General features: G+C 43.0%; 1 protein-coding gene across 1 annotated transcript in view; it reads right to left on the reverse strand.

Moving 5' to 3' along the window:
- LOC107564464 (transmembrane protein 132C-like) overlaps window positions 1-17635 on the reverse strand; it is a 66046-nt gene continuing 48411 nt past the window's right edge. Inside the window, exons 6-8 of the mRNA XM_016249552.1 lie at window positions 12956-13164; window positions 6843-6906; window positions 1-1366 (exon numbers count right to left, since the gene is read on the reverse strand). Coding sequence (XP_016105038.1) covers window positions 170-1366; window positions 6843-6906; window positions 12956-13164 — 1470 coding nt within the window. The 3' untranslated portion in view covers window positions 1-169. The remainder of the gene's footprint in view (window positions 1367-6842; window positions 6907-12955; window positions 13165-17635) is intronic.

A 17635-nucleotide genomic window follows, 5' to 3' on the forward strand; every position in this document is an offset into this window, starting at 1 on the left:
CTGCTTTGTCCTACCATTGGCATGTCAAACCAAAAGAACGCTAGACATCCTTTATGTAATGACTGATGTATTGTGTTCAGTAAGGTTTATGTAGCAGTTGTTCCCTGGCTCGTACTCGTCTCTATTACAAAGGCAAAAGGGTGAGTTCAGTTCGCACACAATGATTCGACTACGCAACTTCCTTTAAAGCACTGTCGTTTAGCCTCTCCATGTAGTTTCGTAGTTCCTTGGAGTCGCCAAGCTCAACATCCTGACATACCCACTTAATGTCATTGTCAGGATCGACTCCCAGACTTTCCTTAGCCGGACTAACACTTTCCACTGGGATGGTGGTGAATGTAGTAAACTTCACACGTTTCCTTTTGGTCGTTGGTGAATCACCTTTGCTGTCTTTCCCGGTGCAGACTGTAGCCGTTTCGGCTCCTCGGTGCACCTGGCCTTGAACGTTCTTCTGCAAAGAACCGCCGTTGAGAAGGTGGCTTCCTTCTTCTAACCCTCCTAAACTGGAGTCCATAATGGTGATGTGCTCATCGGTCTGCGGAGACAAACTTACATGGCTCTCCAGAAATTCGGCGTCATTTCCCAGCCACACCCAGTCGTGGGCATGGTTCAAGCTCTCCTGGCCCTCAATCGACATCTCCTTGTGTCGGTACTTGAGAGTATATGAGATGCAATTGATGAGGAAAACCAGAATAGCCAAACAGAAGACGCCTAGCAAAGCGTACATCCCAATTTCAAGGTCGGTAAGTCCATGAGGTATTTGAAGGTCATCCTCATCCACGTTATGTCCTCGGGGAAGGTCCACTTGAGCGGGGAAGTCTGAGAAGTCAATGGGATTGCCGGGCAACTGGCTCCCATCGTCTGAGAGCTTGTCTCCACCTGGTCTCCTCATGATTGCCGTTTTGGTTGTGGTGGTGATTCTTCTCATGATACTGTCCTCCATGTCTGAGATGGAGCTTCCATAGTAGTGGTTGTCCATTCCGGTCCTATCCGGGAGAGATGGGTTCTGTCTGCGGTCTCCTGGTCTGTTGTTCATGTCGTCTCCATCCTGGCCGTAGTCGTCGGGCCTCAAGGCGCTTTCGCTATGACCAAACTTCACACGGATGTTGCAGTTTCCAGCCGCCAGGACGCTTCGACGCTTAAATTTCTGACACACTTCAGATACCGTCATTTCTACGTGCACCAGCAGACCTTGACCCTCGGCATGGGCAGAAATGACCGGCCACCGGCCTGCTGCATCTTGCCGTACGGACACCACATCCTCATCCAGAGAAGTAGCAGTCAAAACAAAGTGCTCTGGGTTGTATAGGTCCAGAGGAGCCATGGAGCCATCACTGAACTGCAGCCATGCACTGATCAGCGCCTCCTACAGAGCGCAAAGAGAAAAACAAAAGATATGTTTGACTGTATCAGCAATAAATGCATGAAATATTTCTACCATATCAGCTATTGCAGGGGTGTCCAATCCTGCTTCTGGAAGGCCACTGTCCTACAGAGTTCAGCTCCAGCCTCAACTGAACACATCTGAACCAGCTAATCAAGGTTTGTTTAGCATCACTAAAAACTTTTAGACTTTAAAACCTGACAATGATATTATGTTGGGGCAAGTTGGAGCTAAAACGTTAGACAACCTTGAGCTCGATATTTAATTGTGCATGATAATTTGCTCTTCTGTAACATTTACATTACTTTGCCATCATCTAATGCTCACCTAAAGTTAATCTTAAAAAAAAAAATCTTTAAATGCTGTCTTTAACAGATCTCAAAATGAATATCTATTTTTCATACTGTACATAATGCTGTGATTCCTAAATTCACTTGCAGCACTGATTTTAGTGTTTATTGTTATTTTTAACCTATTTAGACAAAATAGTAGAATTTTCTCATCAACATATCTCATTCAGTACAAGGGCAGCACTAGCGAGTCTCAAATCTCAAGATCTATCTACATTGTTTTTTAGCCATTATAGGCTCATAATGCAAAAGCCACTTGAAATGAATATTCTGCCTCATAAAAGCCTTATTTTGACCAAACTTGAGTCAGAATCTTTAGAAGGAACTGTAACATCAAATTTTAAGCATAATATTTCAAATCAGCAATAAAATATCACAATAGTGTCATATATTTTGCCTCTTTTTGCATTTTCAGGCTGGTCCAGCTAAAGCAAATGCACCTTCTAGAGTAAAGAAACATTACTAAAAATGTTTTACTTTACTTTTTAAAAAAATCTGCCATCCAGAGTGGTCCGTCCCTGAAATCAAAGACATACTAAATATCTGCTAAAGGAAACATCTGTCATGACATTTTTTCCTCCAGAACCCCATGTGGTGACACATGTGAAATATTTCTAGCATAAAGTCACTAAAAACTAAAATATAAGGAACAAAATCACAACGCGTCTTCGTGTTTTTGTCACAGGTGCCATTCTGGAAGATGGAGATTCATCTCATTACGAATGTTACGAATGACAAACTATTAAATCATTTTTCAAATAAAAACAAAGCTAAATAGTTTCATGAGCAATAATAGATGTGTATGGACAGTGGATTTGATCAATTCTAAAAGTTATGTACTAATGGTGTGTGAGTGGCTATACATCAGGGGCCTCATTTATAAAATGTTGCGTATAAACCGTCCTAAATTTGTTCTAAGATAATTTCTCAAAAGTGCGTAAGTGCGATTCAAAGAAAACGAACGTTCGCACAAAAACACGTGCGTACGCCTCTCTTCCAGATGTGACATTTATAAATCGTAAATGATCTTGAAATTGTGCGCAGCTGACTGGTGTCAGACCTCCGCCTTGTAAACGCCCCCTAATTAATATCATGACCATATAAAAGATCACATGCCAATATCCGAATTTCTGTGCTTGAGAATGACAAGCACAAAGAAAAAAAAACTTTACTGAGTCTGAAATTGAGGTCCTGCTGGCGGAGGTAGAGGTTTGTGCGGGGACACTCTTTATTTAATAATGTGTAATTATTCTGTGGACAAACTGTGTGTGTTGTTATATTTTTTCAATTGACTATTATCAAAATTACTAGCATACTTCTAGAAATAACTGAAATAATAATAATAATAGTAATAATAAAACCATTAGGTTTCCAAATGTAAGAATAAACTATGAATTCAAGTAAAATTTTCAGTCATCTTATAAAAAGTGAGCCATCCTACTTTTAAAATCACTTGCAATGACAACTAATAAAAAGTTTAGTATCACGAAATTCTTGCAAAACTTTAAAAAACATTATTGAAAGAAAAATTGCACGTTTCATATCATAATAAAATAAATTATTACACGATTATCGTCTCCGGTCTGAAAAAAACCTGCATGTGATTTGGCATTTCTTTATATTTACACAGTTTACTAATGCTGCTCAAATCTGCCATTAATGTAGGCCTACTGACACAAAAAATATAGTGTATTTTATACAAATATAACTGATGTAAATGACAAAAACAAAGTTTAAGGCTGATGTTTCTATTCATTTTCACAGAAGCAAAGCAGCAGGTGTTATAAATAAAAACAGTTAACAATGTTATTGAATAGAGTATTAAAAACCGTCATTGCACGACATAGGCCTATTCTTATAGGCTACACAGACAAAACAGTCGGAGATGTGTTAATGCATTTTTTTTCTATTTTACGCATTAGTAGTAAATCAAGACTTCGCAAGTTCTCTTATAAAATAAAATAATAAATAAAAAAACGGAATAAACCGTGTACAGAAAGCGAGTAGCCTAAAGAACTCTCAACATTAGGCTACTAGGTCAGTTTAATCTGGCAAAAACTACCGTTAATAAAAAATCTGACTACACTGCACAATTAATCTCTTACACTGCATCTTTGTTGTTCATGATGAATTCGGTGCTTGCACGTACACTGCTTTTATTATTATTGCAGTTTAGATGTTCAAATAGCACCTGCTCAGACCCTGACGTGGTGGTAAGTACTTTTCCACGTCAAAGACCGTTTTTATAAATATGAACGTTGCCGTGGATTTTAGCATACGCACACTCTAAGATCAAATCTGTGTGTATGCACATTTTATAAATGAGGCCCCATGTCTATGTATACGCGTGCCTATTAGTTCCCTCATTGTGTTGGAGCCCATGTGTCACTGTGTTTTACTTTACTAATATACTGTCTAACTCCACACAGAAATCCTTTAATGTAGGCCATGAGATCAGAGTGGTCTCTGCTCTACTTGGTGGGTCAGAAGGAGTCAGCTTAAAAGATATGAGAACACAGTGCTATTACGGATATGGGGCTGCATATAGGGATTTGGAACACACAAGCGTCTTAAGCTCTTCACTTACCAAGACATCAATGCTCGCTGTCCGCGAATAACACGCTACAAATCCTTCTACGGGGGAGGGGAAACTCCCAGAGCACTCTAATCATGCACTGAGGCGTGCCTATTAGTTCCCTCATTGTGTTGGAGCCCATGTGTCACTGTGTTTTACTTTACTAATATACTGTCTAACTCCACACAGAAATCCTTTAATGTAGGCCATGAGATCAGAGTGGTCTCTGCTCTACTTGGTGGGTCAGAAGGAGTCAGATTAAAAGATATGAGAACACAGTGCTATTACGGATATGGGGCTGCATATAGGGATTTGGAACACACAAGCGTCTTAAGCTCTTCACTTACCAAGACATCAATGCTCGCTGTCCGCGAATAACACGCTACAAATCCTTCTACGGGGGAGGGGAAACTCCCAGAGCACTCTAATCATGCACTGACCCAGCAAATGAGGGAGGTCATGATGATATGTTTGAAATGTGCTTGAAATTCATGTTTCCATGAAAAACATCTCTGGTACTTAATATGTATTGTCATATTAAGTTCCACAAGAATAAACCGACTATTAAAGCCTCTGAGATACACAAACACATGTATGTCTTGCTTAATTGAAAAGATTGCGTTAACAGCATTGCGCTGCTGCTATACTGAGATGTGTCATTTTGATTAAGACTGTCAACTAGAAGATAATTATACCGAGTCCAGGTACTGAGGCACTGCACACTCACCACCTCCTCTGAGTCCATTAATAAAGCCATAATTAAGCATGGCAGATGTAACCATGGGCAACCATAAATCCTTCTACGGGGGAGGGGAAACTCCCAGAGCACTCTAATCATGCACTGAGCCAGCAAATGAGGGAGGTCATGATGATATCTGTAATACTTTAAAAGCATACTGTGAGCTCCAGAGGGATTTTGCAGTGTGTTTATATACAGTATTCTGCATTTGCAATGTGTTTTAAATAGTTGATTTGTTTTTTTTGTTATTGAAATAACTGATTTATGTAGATTTTTCTCATGCTTCTGATGGCCAGCATTCTTGGAAGATGGACTTATTTGGGACGCTTTAATCGTCAGTTTATCACTGAAGATTCCTATGCTGACATTTTCTGTTTCAAAACTTTGTGCACACATATCTTTCACAATGGATGCTCACTTTTTTTTTAAATTAAATGTGCTGTCTGCAGCTTATATTCCAAAATGACTTGTATAATGCAATTAACAGCAAAACGTGCATATGGACACATTTGGATTTTAGAGAGGTATTTGAGCTCAAGTATTTGTATAGCGCATTTCCCACATGCCTGTCATTTCCATTTCTTTAACTAAACTAGTTTAGGCTTGGCTTTTACAATAAATGTTGCTTATAATGAATGACACTATAATTTATGTATAATTTAGCCAGAAACCTAAGGTGCTTAATATGAGAAACACTATTTGTGTGATGCACTACTGTTTGTAGCAGAGTCGCTGTCTAGGTAGAGTATCCCAAATCAGTCATTTGTGAGGCTCCATTTCGGCTATGGACATTTTAAGCACATTTTACATGGTGAACACCATCTGCGTGTTCTCAGTTCATTTTCAATAGGAGACACGTGGCAGACCACAGATCAGGGACGACGCTGCACACCACGAAAGATAACCGTTATAGCTTGTTGCTCACATGTGTGGAAAAGTGGCTGTGCACATGAGAGATGGGAGGATTACAAGAAAAACTTGTGGACTAACGCATACAGTGTAAAATACCATTTAGGATGCTGCCTTTTTTAGGAAATAGGCAGGTTTTGAAACAGTTTTAGTGGTAATTGTGCATAAAGATGAGGAAGAATACTATTTTCTTTGTTTGAAATGTGCTTGAAATTCATGTTTCCATGAAAAACATCTCTGGTACTTAATATGTATTGTCATATTAAGTTCCACAAGAATAAACCGACTATTAAAGCCTCTGAGATACACAAACACATGTATGTCTTGTGTGTGAGCACACGCACCATGGCCCTCTGGTACTGTAGAGTACATGTCTTTCCTCTCCGCTCTTCATCATCGTCATCTTCACTGTCCCGCGTTGACCTGGGAATGGAAAGGATACATTTTTGAATCTGCACGCAGAATCTTCAGCATATTTATAAACCAATCATGTTTTTGTTAAACTCTTCAAAGGTTTCATGAAATATTTTTTATGAAACGTTTCACAAAACTTTTTTTTCCCCCCAGAAATAACTATTTGTTGACACTCCTAAATTACGCTTCATTAGGCTGATGCACTTAATCAAGGGAAGCCAATTAAGCATATCAGTTTAATTTAATACTCTGCGACTGAGTGACATTTCCAGCAAAAGCTGGAAATACAATGAAGCATTTGCTTTCATTCAGGACGGATCATCAAGGATTGATGTTAGAGGTCATTGGATCAAGGTAAAGAGATTCACAAAGAACACATTCATATTTGAAGACAGAGCTTAAGGTGCTTTAGTAATCAAAGATCAGTTCAAGTATTCCAGTCAAAATCACTTCATGAATGTTTATTTATACCCATGCGCCCATGCAACATCTATGGCGCTCTTCATCATCGTCATCTTCACTGTCCCGCGTTGACCTGGGAATGGAAAGGATATATTTTTGAATCTGCACGCAGAATCTTCAGCATATTTATAACCCAATCATGTTTTTGTTAAGCTCTTCAAAGGTTTCATTAAATATTTTTTATGAAACGTTTCACAAAACCTTTTTTCCCCCCAGAAATAACTGTTTGTTGACACTCCTAAATTACGCTTCATTAGGCTGATGCACTTAATCAAGGGAAGCCAATTAAGCATATCAGTTTAATTTAATACTCTGCGACTGAGTGACATTTCCAGCAAAAGCTGGAAATACAATGAAGCATTTGCTTTCATTCAGGACGGATCAGCTAGGATTGATGTTAGAGGTCATTGGATCAAGGTAAAGAGATTCACAAAGAACACGTTCATATTTGAAGACAGAGCTTAAGGTGCTTTAGTAATCAAAGATCAGTTCAAGTATTCCAGTCAAAATCACTTCATGAATGTTTATTTATACCCATGCACATCATCTATGAGTGAAAAATTAAAGTAAAGGTCATAGTGCTCTTTAGATGATTTTTGCGTGGAACAGCAAAAACATAAAATCACTGGAAGAAAAACTCCATGTTGTGTTTAAACATTGAAAATAGATTGCATTAAACTAATTTCTGGCTATCTGTGAGGAAGGTGTGTGTGTGTGTGGGTGGGGGGGGGTCCTCTGGATCAGATTACAGCGTGTGTTGTGTTAATGTGACTTTCCTGGTACTGTAATTGAACCCATTTCATAATGCGATCACATACAAGAATTACAGAATGAAAGAATACTCCACTCACATGCAGAACAATTGTTTTGTTCCATCTCATTAATTATTTCTCTCCATTACCACACTCGCACACACACACGCACACACACTCGCGCGCGCACACTCGCGCGCGCACACACACACACATGCACACACAATGCATATTTGTTAAATATATAACCCGTTTTAGTGCTCTTGTTCATTACAATCAAGAAATACAACAGTAATACTTCTAATGTATGGCTGCCAGGAAACCAATTCGTGCCCTCTTCAGGCATATAGTAACAGAGTAAAAATACATACAAAAATACTTTATTGGAAAAATGTCTCCGGGTCAAGTAAAACAAACGTAAGGTGACATTGGCATTTTTAACATGCTCGTTCATCCTTGCTAAACATGTTCACATTGTGATAATCACAGGAAAGATGAATGTACTTTGGCATGCGCTGTGTAGACCGGACTGCAGCTGTGCGAGCCAACTCTAGCACTGGCTAATGAGCATCTGGGCCGCCTGACACATGTTCATAAACTGCTGAGAGAGGCCCTTGACTTTCTGTAGCACTAGGTGAGCATGGCTAGTGGAGGCAGGCTAATTAGTCGTGATGTGCTGACGATGAAGTCCTTCATTTAACAGCATGCGTTTTAGAGGGTACATGTGGAGTTGGAGTCATTTGGGTAAGATTCAACAAATTTCATGTCCTGATATCTCAAAACAACCTTGCTAACAAGAACACAATTAGCACTAGCCAGGGCCCCTAAAACCAGGTGGAGGCTCTAAACCGGACTTAGTCAGCTGTTAAAAAAGTATGTAATTTTTAAAAACTGGAGACATGCAAGAACCTCTTTACCTGCAGAATCCTAAACTGCTTGGAATGAAAGCTACTTCATTGGCTGAACTTTTTTTTTAAAAGCTACAACATCTCCTTTTTGGGTGAAGATAGTTCATCCAAAAATTTATATTCCATAATTTACTCACCCTCATCTTGCTCCAAACCTGTATGAATTTCTTTCTGCTGCTGAACACAAAACAAGATATTTTGCCATTGACTTCCATAGTATTTTTTTCATATTTCTATCAAAATATGTTAACTAATGTATTTTAAATGATATATTACATGATCAGAACAAGATATACAATAACATATAATGTTTTGGATCAGACATTTCCTATCAGTCTCCTAATGTCCTATACAATAAAGGCAAAAAAAGATGATTGAGAAAAATATATAATTTTTAAGAGCTTCCATTCATTCGCTTATTCGTAAATAATTTGATATAGTTTTAGCATACATTAGTCACTTTCAAACCAAGCAGGTTTGTGCGAATCTGTGTGAAAAACTGCATTGATTCATATTGAATGGTTGAAATGTACCTGCAAAAATGATACCAAACAATGGTAAATGTGGCTACACTACAAGACAGTGACGTTCAAAATTGGTTTAATTGTGACTTAATGGGACATTTTACAATTTAAACTCTTTCTCAAACTCCAAGTAGTTGACATTCATTGGCCAGGCCATTACACATTGAGTGAAATGTTTCCAACCCTGTTAATGTCAGCATGGCCTAATTAATATTCATAAAAAAAAGTCATGTCATTTACCCCCCCAATTTTCAAAAATTGTGTAAATTTAATCACTCATTTTTAATTATTGTTTTTGAATCTAAGTTTGACTGAACTTGCAACACCAAGCAGCGTGTGGGTGCTGCTGAAGTAACTAGTGTAATGAATACTACAACATGAGTGAGTGGGTTCTTAAGTTGCCACCACAGCAGTGTGCATTATTGCCACAAGACTGCAACATTTGGATGGACTTTGGGGCTCTGTCACTGAATCAGAATATGATTGCATCAGGTGGCCATCTTGTTAGTGCTCACTGAGATTGAGGCTGTCAGGAGGACGGCAATCGAGCCCCTCATTACAGTCCACTCGAGCCACACTGACAGACAACCTCCCACCACCAGAGACACAGATCTATGAAGATCCTGCTGGTGTAGGGGTTTGTCACTTGTCTCATTTAAGTCCAACTTAACTAGTGTTGTCCAAAAATAATCATTATATACTGATTACATTGACCTTAATTTCAACAGAGATTTCAAATCAGTGCATGACGTAGAGTAGATTGCAAACACACAAAACACATTGAAGATAACAGCAAAAAAAAAGATCTAAATTTTTACATTTTCTTCAGGAAGTTAGAGGTCACCTAACAACTGTCTCTGTATTTGCTAATTCATTGCTAAGGTGTTCAGAGTGGTCTCTAGGGCATTGCTTCGGAGTTGTGGGCAGTTGCTATGGTATTACTAGGTAATTGCTTGCTGCTCAAAATTAAAAGGGTCCACTCTTAAGTTTCTATGATATTCAGATCCCTAGATATGAGTGAGGTATGAAATGAGTTTTCAATGGAAGTCTATGGGATATTTTCATCCGTTTAAATGTTCAAATCATCTGATTACTTAGAAAATGAATCCAATTAGGGGAATCATTTGTAATACTAGCAACATTTTGGGTGGGAGAATAATAAAGTATGAGCAGTAATAATAGCTATGTTTGCCAATGAAATGAATTAATAACTATAGCACAAAAAATCAAAAGAAAAAACAAAATGAATAATACACTTTAAATTTAAAACCTGTAATACATCAAATTATTTGATTTTATACTATTGTGACATTCTTCTGAGATTTTTAGCGAGTTTAGCGAGTGATTGGTCAATCAAAAATATAGCCCCACCCCAAACACACACCATTTGTTAAGCTGTTACAGTGTCAGAATGGTCAGGAGGCTCAAAACAAACAGAACTATACAAACAACTATATAAAACAAATAGCACCATAGAGACACAGTGTCGAAAATTCACACTGGCGAAAATTCAGCCAAATTTTGTAGACAAAAAAAAAAGTCTATTGTCAATAGTGTAGCAAAGTATGAAGCACCATTTACACGCAAGTCACTTTCAAACCAAGCAGCTTTCTGCTGGTCAGTGACCCATTTGAACCTGTTGTGAAATCTGTGATATTATATTAAAATGACTGGATTGCCAAACAATGACAGATGTGACCGCCCCCTTACACTTTTCATAGAAATCAACCTACAATAGGTTCACTCTGCATATTACTTTGCACATATTGTCTCTGCAAATTAAATTAAGAGAAAATCTTTACCACTGTAAAAAAATACACACTTCAGCTTTAACTGTGCTTGACCTTTTAAATGAAGGTTGTTTATGTAGAGTTAGATGCACAAACACTTGAAACCCACAAACAGAAATGCATAACAAGCAGGTTTATGTAAAAACAAAGAAAGAAGTATGAAGCAATTAGCATCCAATATTCATTCTGTGTACACATATAGATCTATAATGAAAACACAGACTTCCACAATCTAACAAACCAGTATACCATGAGTTACTTTGGTAGTAGTACCGTGGTCTACTGATAATCCAGTGTGTGCAAACCGTGAGGCAGGGTACACAAGTAGTGATGTCATAAGGGGCCACCCCTGCTTTGGGGGTCTTGCACTGCAAAAATATATTTTTTTCAATCAACATATTTTTTCAAAGTCAAGCCAACAGTATTCATGTCAGGTACTTCACTTATGTTGTTGAAAAGTTGAGCAGAGAAGTTTGGGAAGGAGTGCCACTGCACAATGTATGGGATCTCCCGTCTGGCTTTGCTCAACCTCTCCATTAATCTCTATTGTAAATGTCTCAAGAGCTTCCCTCAGACTCCTGGAGTCTGGATTCACAATCCACAAAGCTACATGTACACACAGAGCAACCCGTTGGGAACATGAAATTTCATCTATGAAGAGCTTCATATTTTATATTCTGTATTCTCAGCTTCTCACACACGTTGTGAATCATTATACCACATGGGACATACGGAAATGGAGACGTAGAGGAAACTGCCTCCATACCTCCAGGAAATCGTATATATTGACTTTATTCTATTTTGAATTCACAAGCCCAAGTGGTTCCTTGTGGGTTATAAGGAGAGAGGTGAAATGTATCCCCATACTTCAGGTTTGAATGACAACAAAATATGAAAGGTGCATGCTGGGAAATTGAATCCAGGAGCATTTGCAATAGGTTTAAAATGATCAAGTCCCTGTAATGTGGCTGTTTCACAACTCAAGGATTTCCTACTTTTACAGATTAACTTTAACAGACTTTTAACCAATCCAGGGATTCTCCTGGATTTCATTCACACCATGACAACTTCATTTAATAACAATAACAACCCTAATTGCTTAACATAATGCATATTTATAATTAGAAATGTCAAAGGTTTGTGACCTTTGTGTGAATGAAATCATTATGAATGCTTAATATGAACTTTTGATCTATAAACATTATATAATAATTGGTAATTAAATAAATGTAAGCTGTAGTGTTATTAATTCTTAATGAAGCCCAACAGTATCCACTCTGGAATTCCCATTCATTTTCTCCATTAGAAAGCTTTCTGGAAAAAGGTCCAAGTGCAACAAACCAACCAGAAGTGAGATGTATCATAACATTATTTGATTCTAAGCCAAGGAGGATGTCTATTACACCCTTTGCATCACGCCCTTTGTCCTATCACGGATTCACGGCACTACTGGACTGCACAACAGAGAGTTTGTTTAATGTTTTACTGAGCTGCTGGTAAGTTTCTGTGTGATTGCGTGGGGCTTCTCACATTCCTCCACTTCACCGCTCACAGTACAAATCGATATGAGGATTTTAGTGCATTTTCACTTTAAAGTTTGAACTTTTTATGTTTTTTATTTGAATTCTGAAAAATACTCAGGATTTACACTGAAAATTGTTGTGATTTGTCTTCATATATCTGATTATTATCTTATTATGTTTCATGTGGTCGCTAGAGATAGACATCTCCTTCTCTGTGCCATATTCACATTTTTTTAAAACAATCATTGCAGCGTTCTCTTAATTTTTCCCTTTTAAGTTTCTAACTTCAGGATTTTCAGCCTCTGTGTTTATAGAGCTGTCAATATTTATGAGTTGATCACAGAGACAGATGCAACCACTGATGCTATAAAAAGTTTTAGAGACCCCTAGCGGGTGTCACTGTTCAATACACATGCACACACACGCACACACGCACACATACCACAGACCACCTCATGTACATTCACAGCCCCTGGTTGAACAGATTGCAGACTGTGGGTTGGGATGTGTAGAACTTTGTGAGTGACAGGTGTTTGAATTCTGCTGAGTTTTCACTGAGCATGCAGATTCAGTGTGGATCAACCGATCACTCAATATTTGCAGAATCCTACACAAAGTTTCATACCTCTGGGCGTTACTGTTTACGGGAATCCTCCAGCCTTTGATCTGACTGAGTTCCGTATCTGAAACTTCGATGTGCAGAGGCAGTTTGGGAATCCAGACCTTCACCTCCAGCTGGGCCCTCAGGTAACCGTACGTGAAGTTCAGCAGCATTCGGACCCGTCCTCTCATCTCTTTGCCATTCACGTAGACGTAATCACACCTGTCCGATACCTGAGAGCAGAAAAAAAGGATGTCAGTGATGGAGAAGTGAGGAAAGAACAGTGGATTGATCTTTTCAAGACACATTAGTGAACTTCACATTACCAAAATCAATACAATGCTTCTGAGCAAAAGACAAGGTATATTTGCAATGGATTGGCAGTGAAGTCTGACAATATTGGAAAATATTTTATTTTCTCTCTTTCAAAAGTTAGTGATATGGTATAAGTATCTCCTTAAGTTATGGTTTATAAAAGATTTAGATTTAGAACACAGATTTAGGTCATGATTAAATATCCCACGTCTTAACATTACTGGGGTGTATTTTTATCTTGGCTCCCACAGTCTCTCAGTTGTTCTCATCTCTTTCAGTTTTTCTATTGGTTTTCACCTTTGAATGAAAAGATAAAAGCAGTACTGGCTCTATCACATTTAACAGAGCACTACAGATGCCCAAGATGAAAACGGCACTTGTTATCTTAAGGTAAAAGACTGAAGGTATAACTGCATGTGTGTGAGTGGGTTTTGTTATGGTATGTAAACTAGTTCCCTTTCAGTCAGTCACGTTCTACGTTACATCAGTCGTGACTGACGAATTGGGATCTCACCCGAGAGCCCAATCCCCTTCGAGTGTAAACTAAACAAGCCAATGACAGTTGGCGTGCGTGTTTCGCCACGCGCACCCCGCCCCGCAGCGCGGGTATAAAAGGAGAGCGCATGCAAACGCACATCAGCTTTTCGCTTCGGAGCCGAGCCTTCTCAGGACGAATCTCCACGAGTGTTTGGAAGAAACAACTGGCGTTGGTGTTACGGCACGTCAGCGGGGGTTGCCATTCAGTGCTGCTCATCTTTGGCGTGCTGCAGCTGCCATTCTGCGGTCTCGCCGCGACCTCCCCTGGGCGCTTCAGCGCTCTCTCTAAAAGAGTGTTTCCTTTTTTTCCTAAAAGAGCAAATATCTAAAAGAGCTCCACGAGCAACGGGCGTCTTTTTAAAGATGGCTTCCCACTCGTGCGTTTCTGGATGCGGTCGTTTCCTGCCTCCATCTGATGGTGATGATCGCTGCCTCTCGTGCCTGGGCTTACAGCATGCTGAAGCAGCGCTCATGGATGAGTCATGTTCTCAGTGCTGGAACATGACCATCGCGATGTTGCGGTCTAGATACCTCCTCATTAAACGTACCTCCCTAGATACCTCCTCATTAGATACCTCCCCCCGCTCTAGCTCTTCCGGTCAGCTCTGCCCGCAAAGCGCCGCCGCCTGGAGGGGTAGTCCACGCTTTCCTTCCAGGGCCTGTAAGTTCTCGTCCGCTCTGACAGCTAAGGCTTACCGTGCTGCTGGACAGGCCGCTTCCGCCCTGCACGCCATGGCCCTCCTGCAAGTCCACCAGGCCAAGGCGTTGAAGCAGTTGCACGAGGGTGGTGCTGACTCAGGTGTGCTGCAGGAACTGCGCACCGCGACGGACCTCGCGCTTAGGGCGACGAAAGTCACGGCGCGGACCCTGGGTCAGACGATGTCCACATTGGTGGTCCAGGAGTGCCACCTGTGGCTGACCTTGGCGGAGGCCGACAAGCATCGTTTCCTGGACTCCCCGATCTCCCAGGCCGGCCTATTCGGCGAAGCGGAGGGCGGCTTTGCCCAACAGTTCTCCGCCAAGCAGAAGCAGATGGAGGCGTTTCGACACATCCTGCCCCGGCGGTCTGCTGCTGTCTGCACCCCACCGCTGGCTGCAGCCCCTCTGTCTGCTCGACGCCGAGGGTGCCCTCCTGCGACCTCCACCTCTGCTCCGGCACGGCCACAACAGCAGCCCTCACAATGGCCACAGCGTGGAGCTGGCCGCAGGAAACCAGCGCAGCCCGCCTCCGCCCCTGCCAAGCCCGTGAAGCGCCAGAGCAGGCGGCGTCCCTGAGACGGGCGACCCGGAGCTCTTGGATTCTGCTCTTCAGGAGATGGTGACTGCACCACTCCTTCCCCCGGAGGAGGGCCGGGTGGAGAATCTTATGTTTCCATTTGTTTTTGTTCTGCCACTCGCTACCCAGCCAGTGGTACGCAAAACTTCAATAAAAGAGCAGTTTCCTTTGCCTCCGGGTCCCAAGAGGGCGAGGATGGCGGTGCACGAGACCCTGTCTCCACACGACCGTCCCCCTCTCCTTTCGCCGATGGGCAGCAGGGTCCGGTTAGGGGACACTGTGCCTCCTCACGAGCCCCCTGCCCAGCTATGGAGCCAGGTAAGTGGTGCGCCGCGCACTCAGACCCAACCCTCGGACGCACGGCCTCCCGGGTTGGGTACCTGTGTTCCACCTCGCTGCCCCACTGCAGGTACATCGGTGGTTTCCCTGGTCCCGCTAGTTCGGTCGCTGGGGGCCTGGTTAGCGCTGCCCAGGCTGTCTCGCTGGCTCATGAGAACCATCAGACTTGGCTACGCGATTCAATTTGCCCGGTGCCCTCCCAAGTTCAGGGGCATTCGGTTCATCTCGGTGCTGGACAAGGATGCTCCTGTCTTGCGTGCAGAAATCGCGGTCCTGCTGGTGAAGGACGCGATACAGCTGGTCCCTCCAGCCGAGATGAGGTCGGGTTTCTACAGCCCGTACTTCATCGTACCCAAGAAAGACGGTGGGTTACGACCGATCCTGGACCTGCGCGTACTGAACCGGGCCCTTCACAAGCTCCCGTTCAGGATGTTGACGCAGAAACGCATCTTTCAATGCGTCCGTCCTTTCGATTGGTTTGCAGCGATCGACCTCAAGGACGTGTACTTTCATGTCTCGATTCTCCCTCGACACAGACCGTTTCTCTGCTTTGTGTTCGAAGGGCGAGCGTATCAGAACAAGGTCCTCCCCTTCGGGCTATCCCTGTCGCCTCGTGTCTTCACCAAGGTCGTGGAGGCAGCCCTCGTTTCATTGAGGGAAGCGGGCATTCGCGTTCTCAACTACCTCGACGACTGGCTCATATTGGCCCAGCCCCGTGCGCAGTTGTGCGAACACAGGGATATGGTGCTCAGTCACCTCAGCCGATTGGGGCTTCGGGTCAACTGGGAAAAGAGCAAACTCTCCCCGGTGCAGAGGATCTCTTTTCTCGGCATGGAGCTGGACTCGGTCAACCTCTCAGCCCGTCTCTCAGTAGAGCGCGCGCAGTCGATGCTGAACTGCCTGGGGTCCTTCCAGTGCAAGACGGCGGTTCCACTGAAACAATTTCAGAGGCTCCTGGGGCATATGGCATCCGCAGCCGCTGTCACGCCGCTCGGGTTGCTTCATATGACACCGCTTCAGCATTGGCTTCACGACCGGGTCCCGAGATGGGCATGGCGACACGGCACTTACCGGGTTTCTGTTACCCCGTTCTGCCATCAGACCCTCAGCCCATGGACAGATCTTGCCTTTCTTCGGACAGGAGTATCCCTTGGGCAAGTATCCAGGCATGTTGTTGTGTCAACAGATGCCCCGGCCAGGGGCTGGGGTGCCATGTGCAGTACTGCGACCATTGCGTACAGCAACCACCAGGGCGGTCTACGCTCCCGTCGCATGTCGCAGCTTTCCCGCCATCTCCTCCTCTGGAGTCAGAAGCATCTGAGGTCGCTTCGCGCCGTTCACATGCCAGGCGAGCTAAATCTTGCAGTTGACGAGCTCTCATGTCAGCCCGCCCTTCCGGGAGAATGGCGACTCCACCCCGAGACAGTCCAGCTGATTTGGAGACGCTTTGGGGATGCTCAGGTAGAGATGTTTGCCTCCCCGGATACGTCACATTGCCAGTTGTTTTACTCCCTGGCCGAGGGAACCCTCGGCACGGACGCACTGCATGCAGCTGGCCTCGGGGCCTACGCAAATATGCGTTTCCCCCAGTGAGCCTTCTCGCACAGACACTGTGCAAGGTCAGGGAGGACGAGGAGCAGGTCCTCTTAGTGGCGCCATACTGGCCCAGTCGGACTTGGTTCCCCGAACTGATGCTCCTCGCGACAGCCCCTCCTTGGCGAATTCCTCTGAGGAGGGATCTCCTTTCTCAGAGAGGGGGCACCCTCTGGCACCCGCGTCCAGACTTGTGGAATCTCCACTTATGGTCCCTGGACGGGACGCGGAGGTTCTAGGTGGGCTACCTCCAGCGGTAGTAAACACCATCACTTCAGCCAGAGCCCCGTCTACTTGACACGCTTACAGGCTGAAGTGGAACCTGTTCGTCGGTCGGCGGTCAGGCGTGGCGGAGTGCCAGACGCCAGGCTCAGCACTCGTGTGCATGCCCAAGGTCAGCCCTTGTGCTGGGCTAGGTGCCCGTGTGTAGTGATTCCCCCTTCAGGTGATCCCACATGTGTATTCCTCCACGGTACGGCTCCCCTCACGGTTAGCCTATGTCTTTCCCTGGCAGTCATTCGCTGCCATCTCTGCTGCGTAGTCATCTCACCCCAGGCGGGTTGAGTCTACCGCAGGGACTTCCATATGTAGCACTGCCCTGGGCCAGTCCATATGTGTAATTCCACATGATACCTCCTATGCGC

The sequence above is a fragment of the Sinocyclocheilus grahami genome, unplaced genomic scaffold (genome assembly GCF_001515645.1).
Source record: "Sinocyclocheilus grahami isolate Dianchi unplaced genomic scaffold, SAMN03320097.WGS_v1.1 scaffold936.1, whole genome shotgun sequence".
NCBI lineage: Eukaryota > Metazoa > Chordata > Actinopteri > Cypriniformes > Cyprinidae > Sinocyclocheilus > Sinocyclocheilus grahami.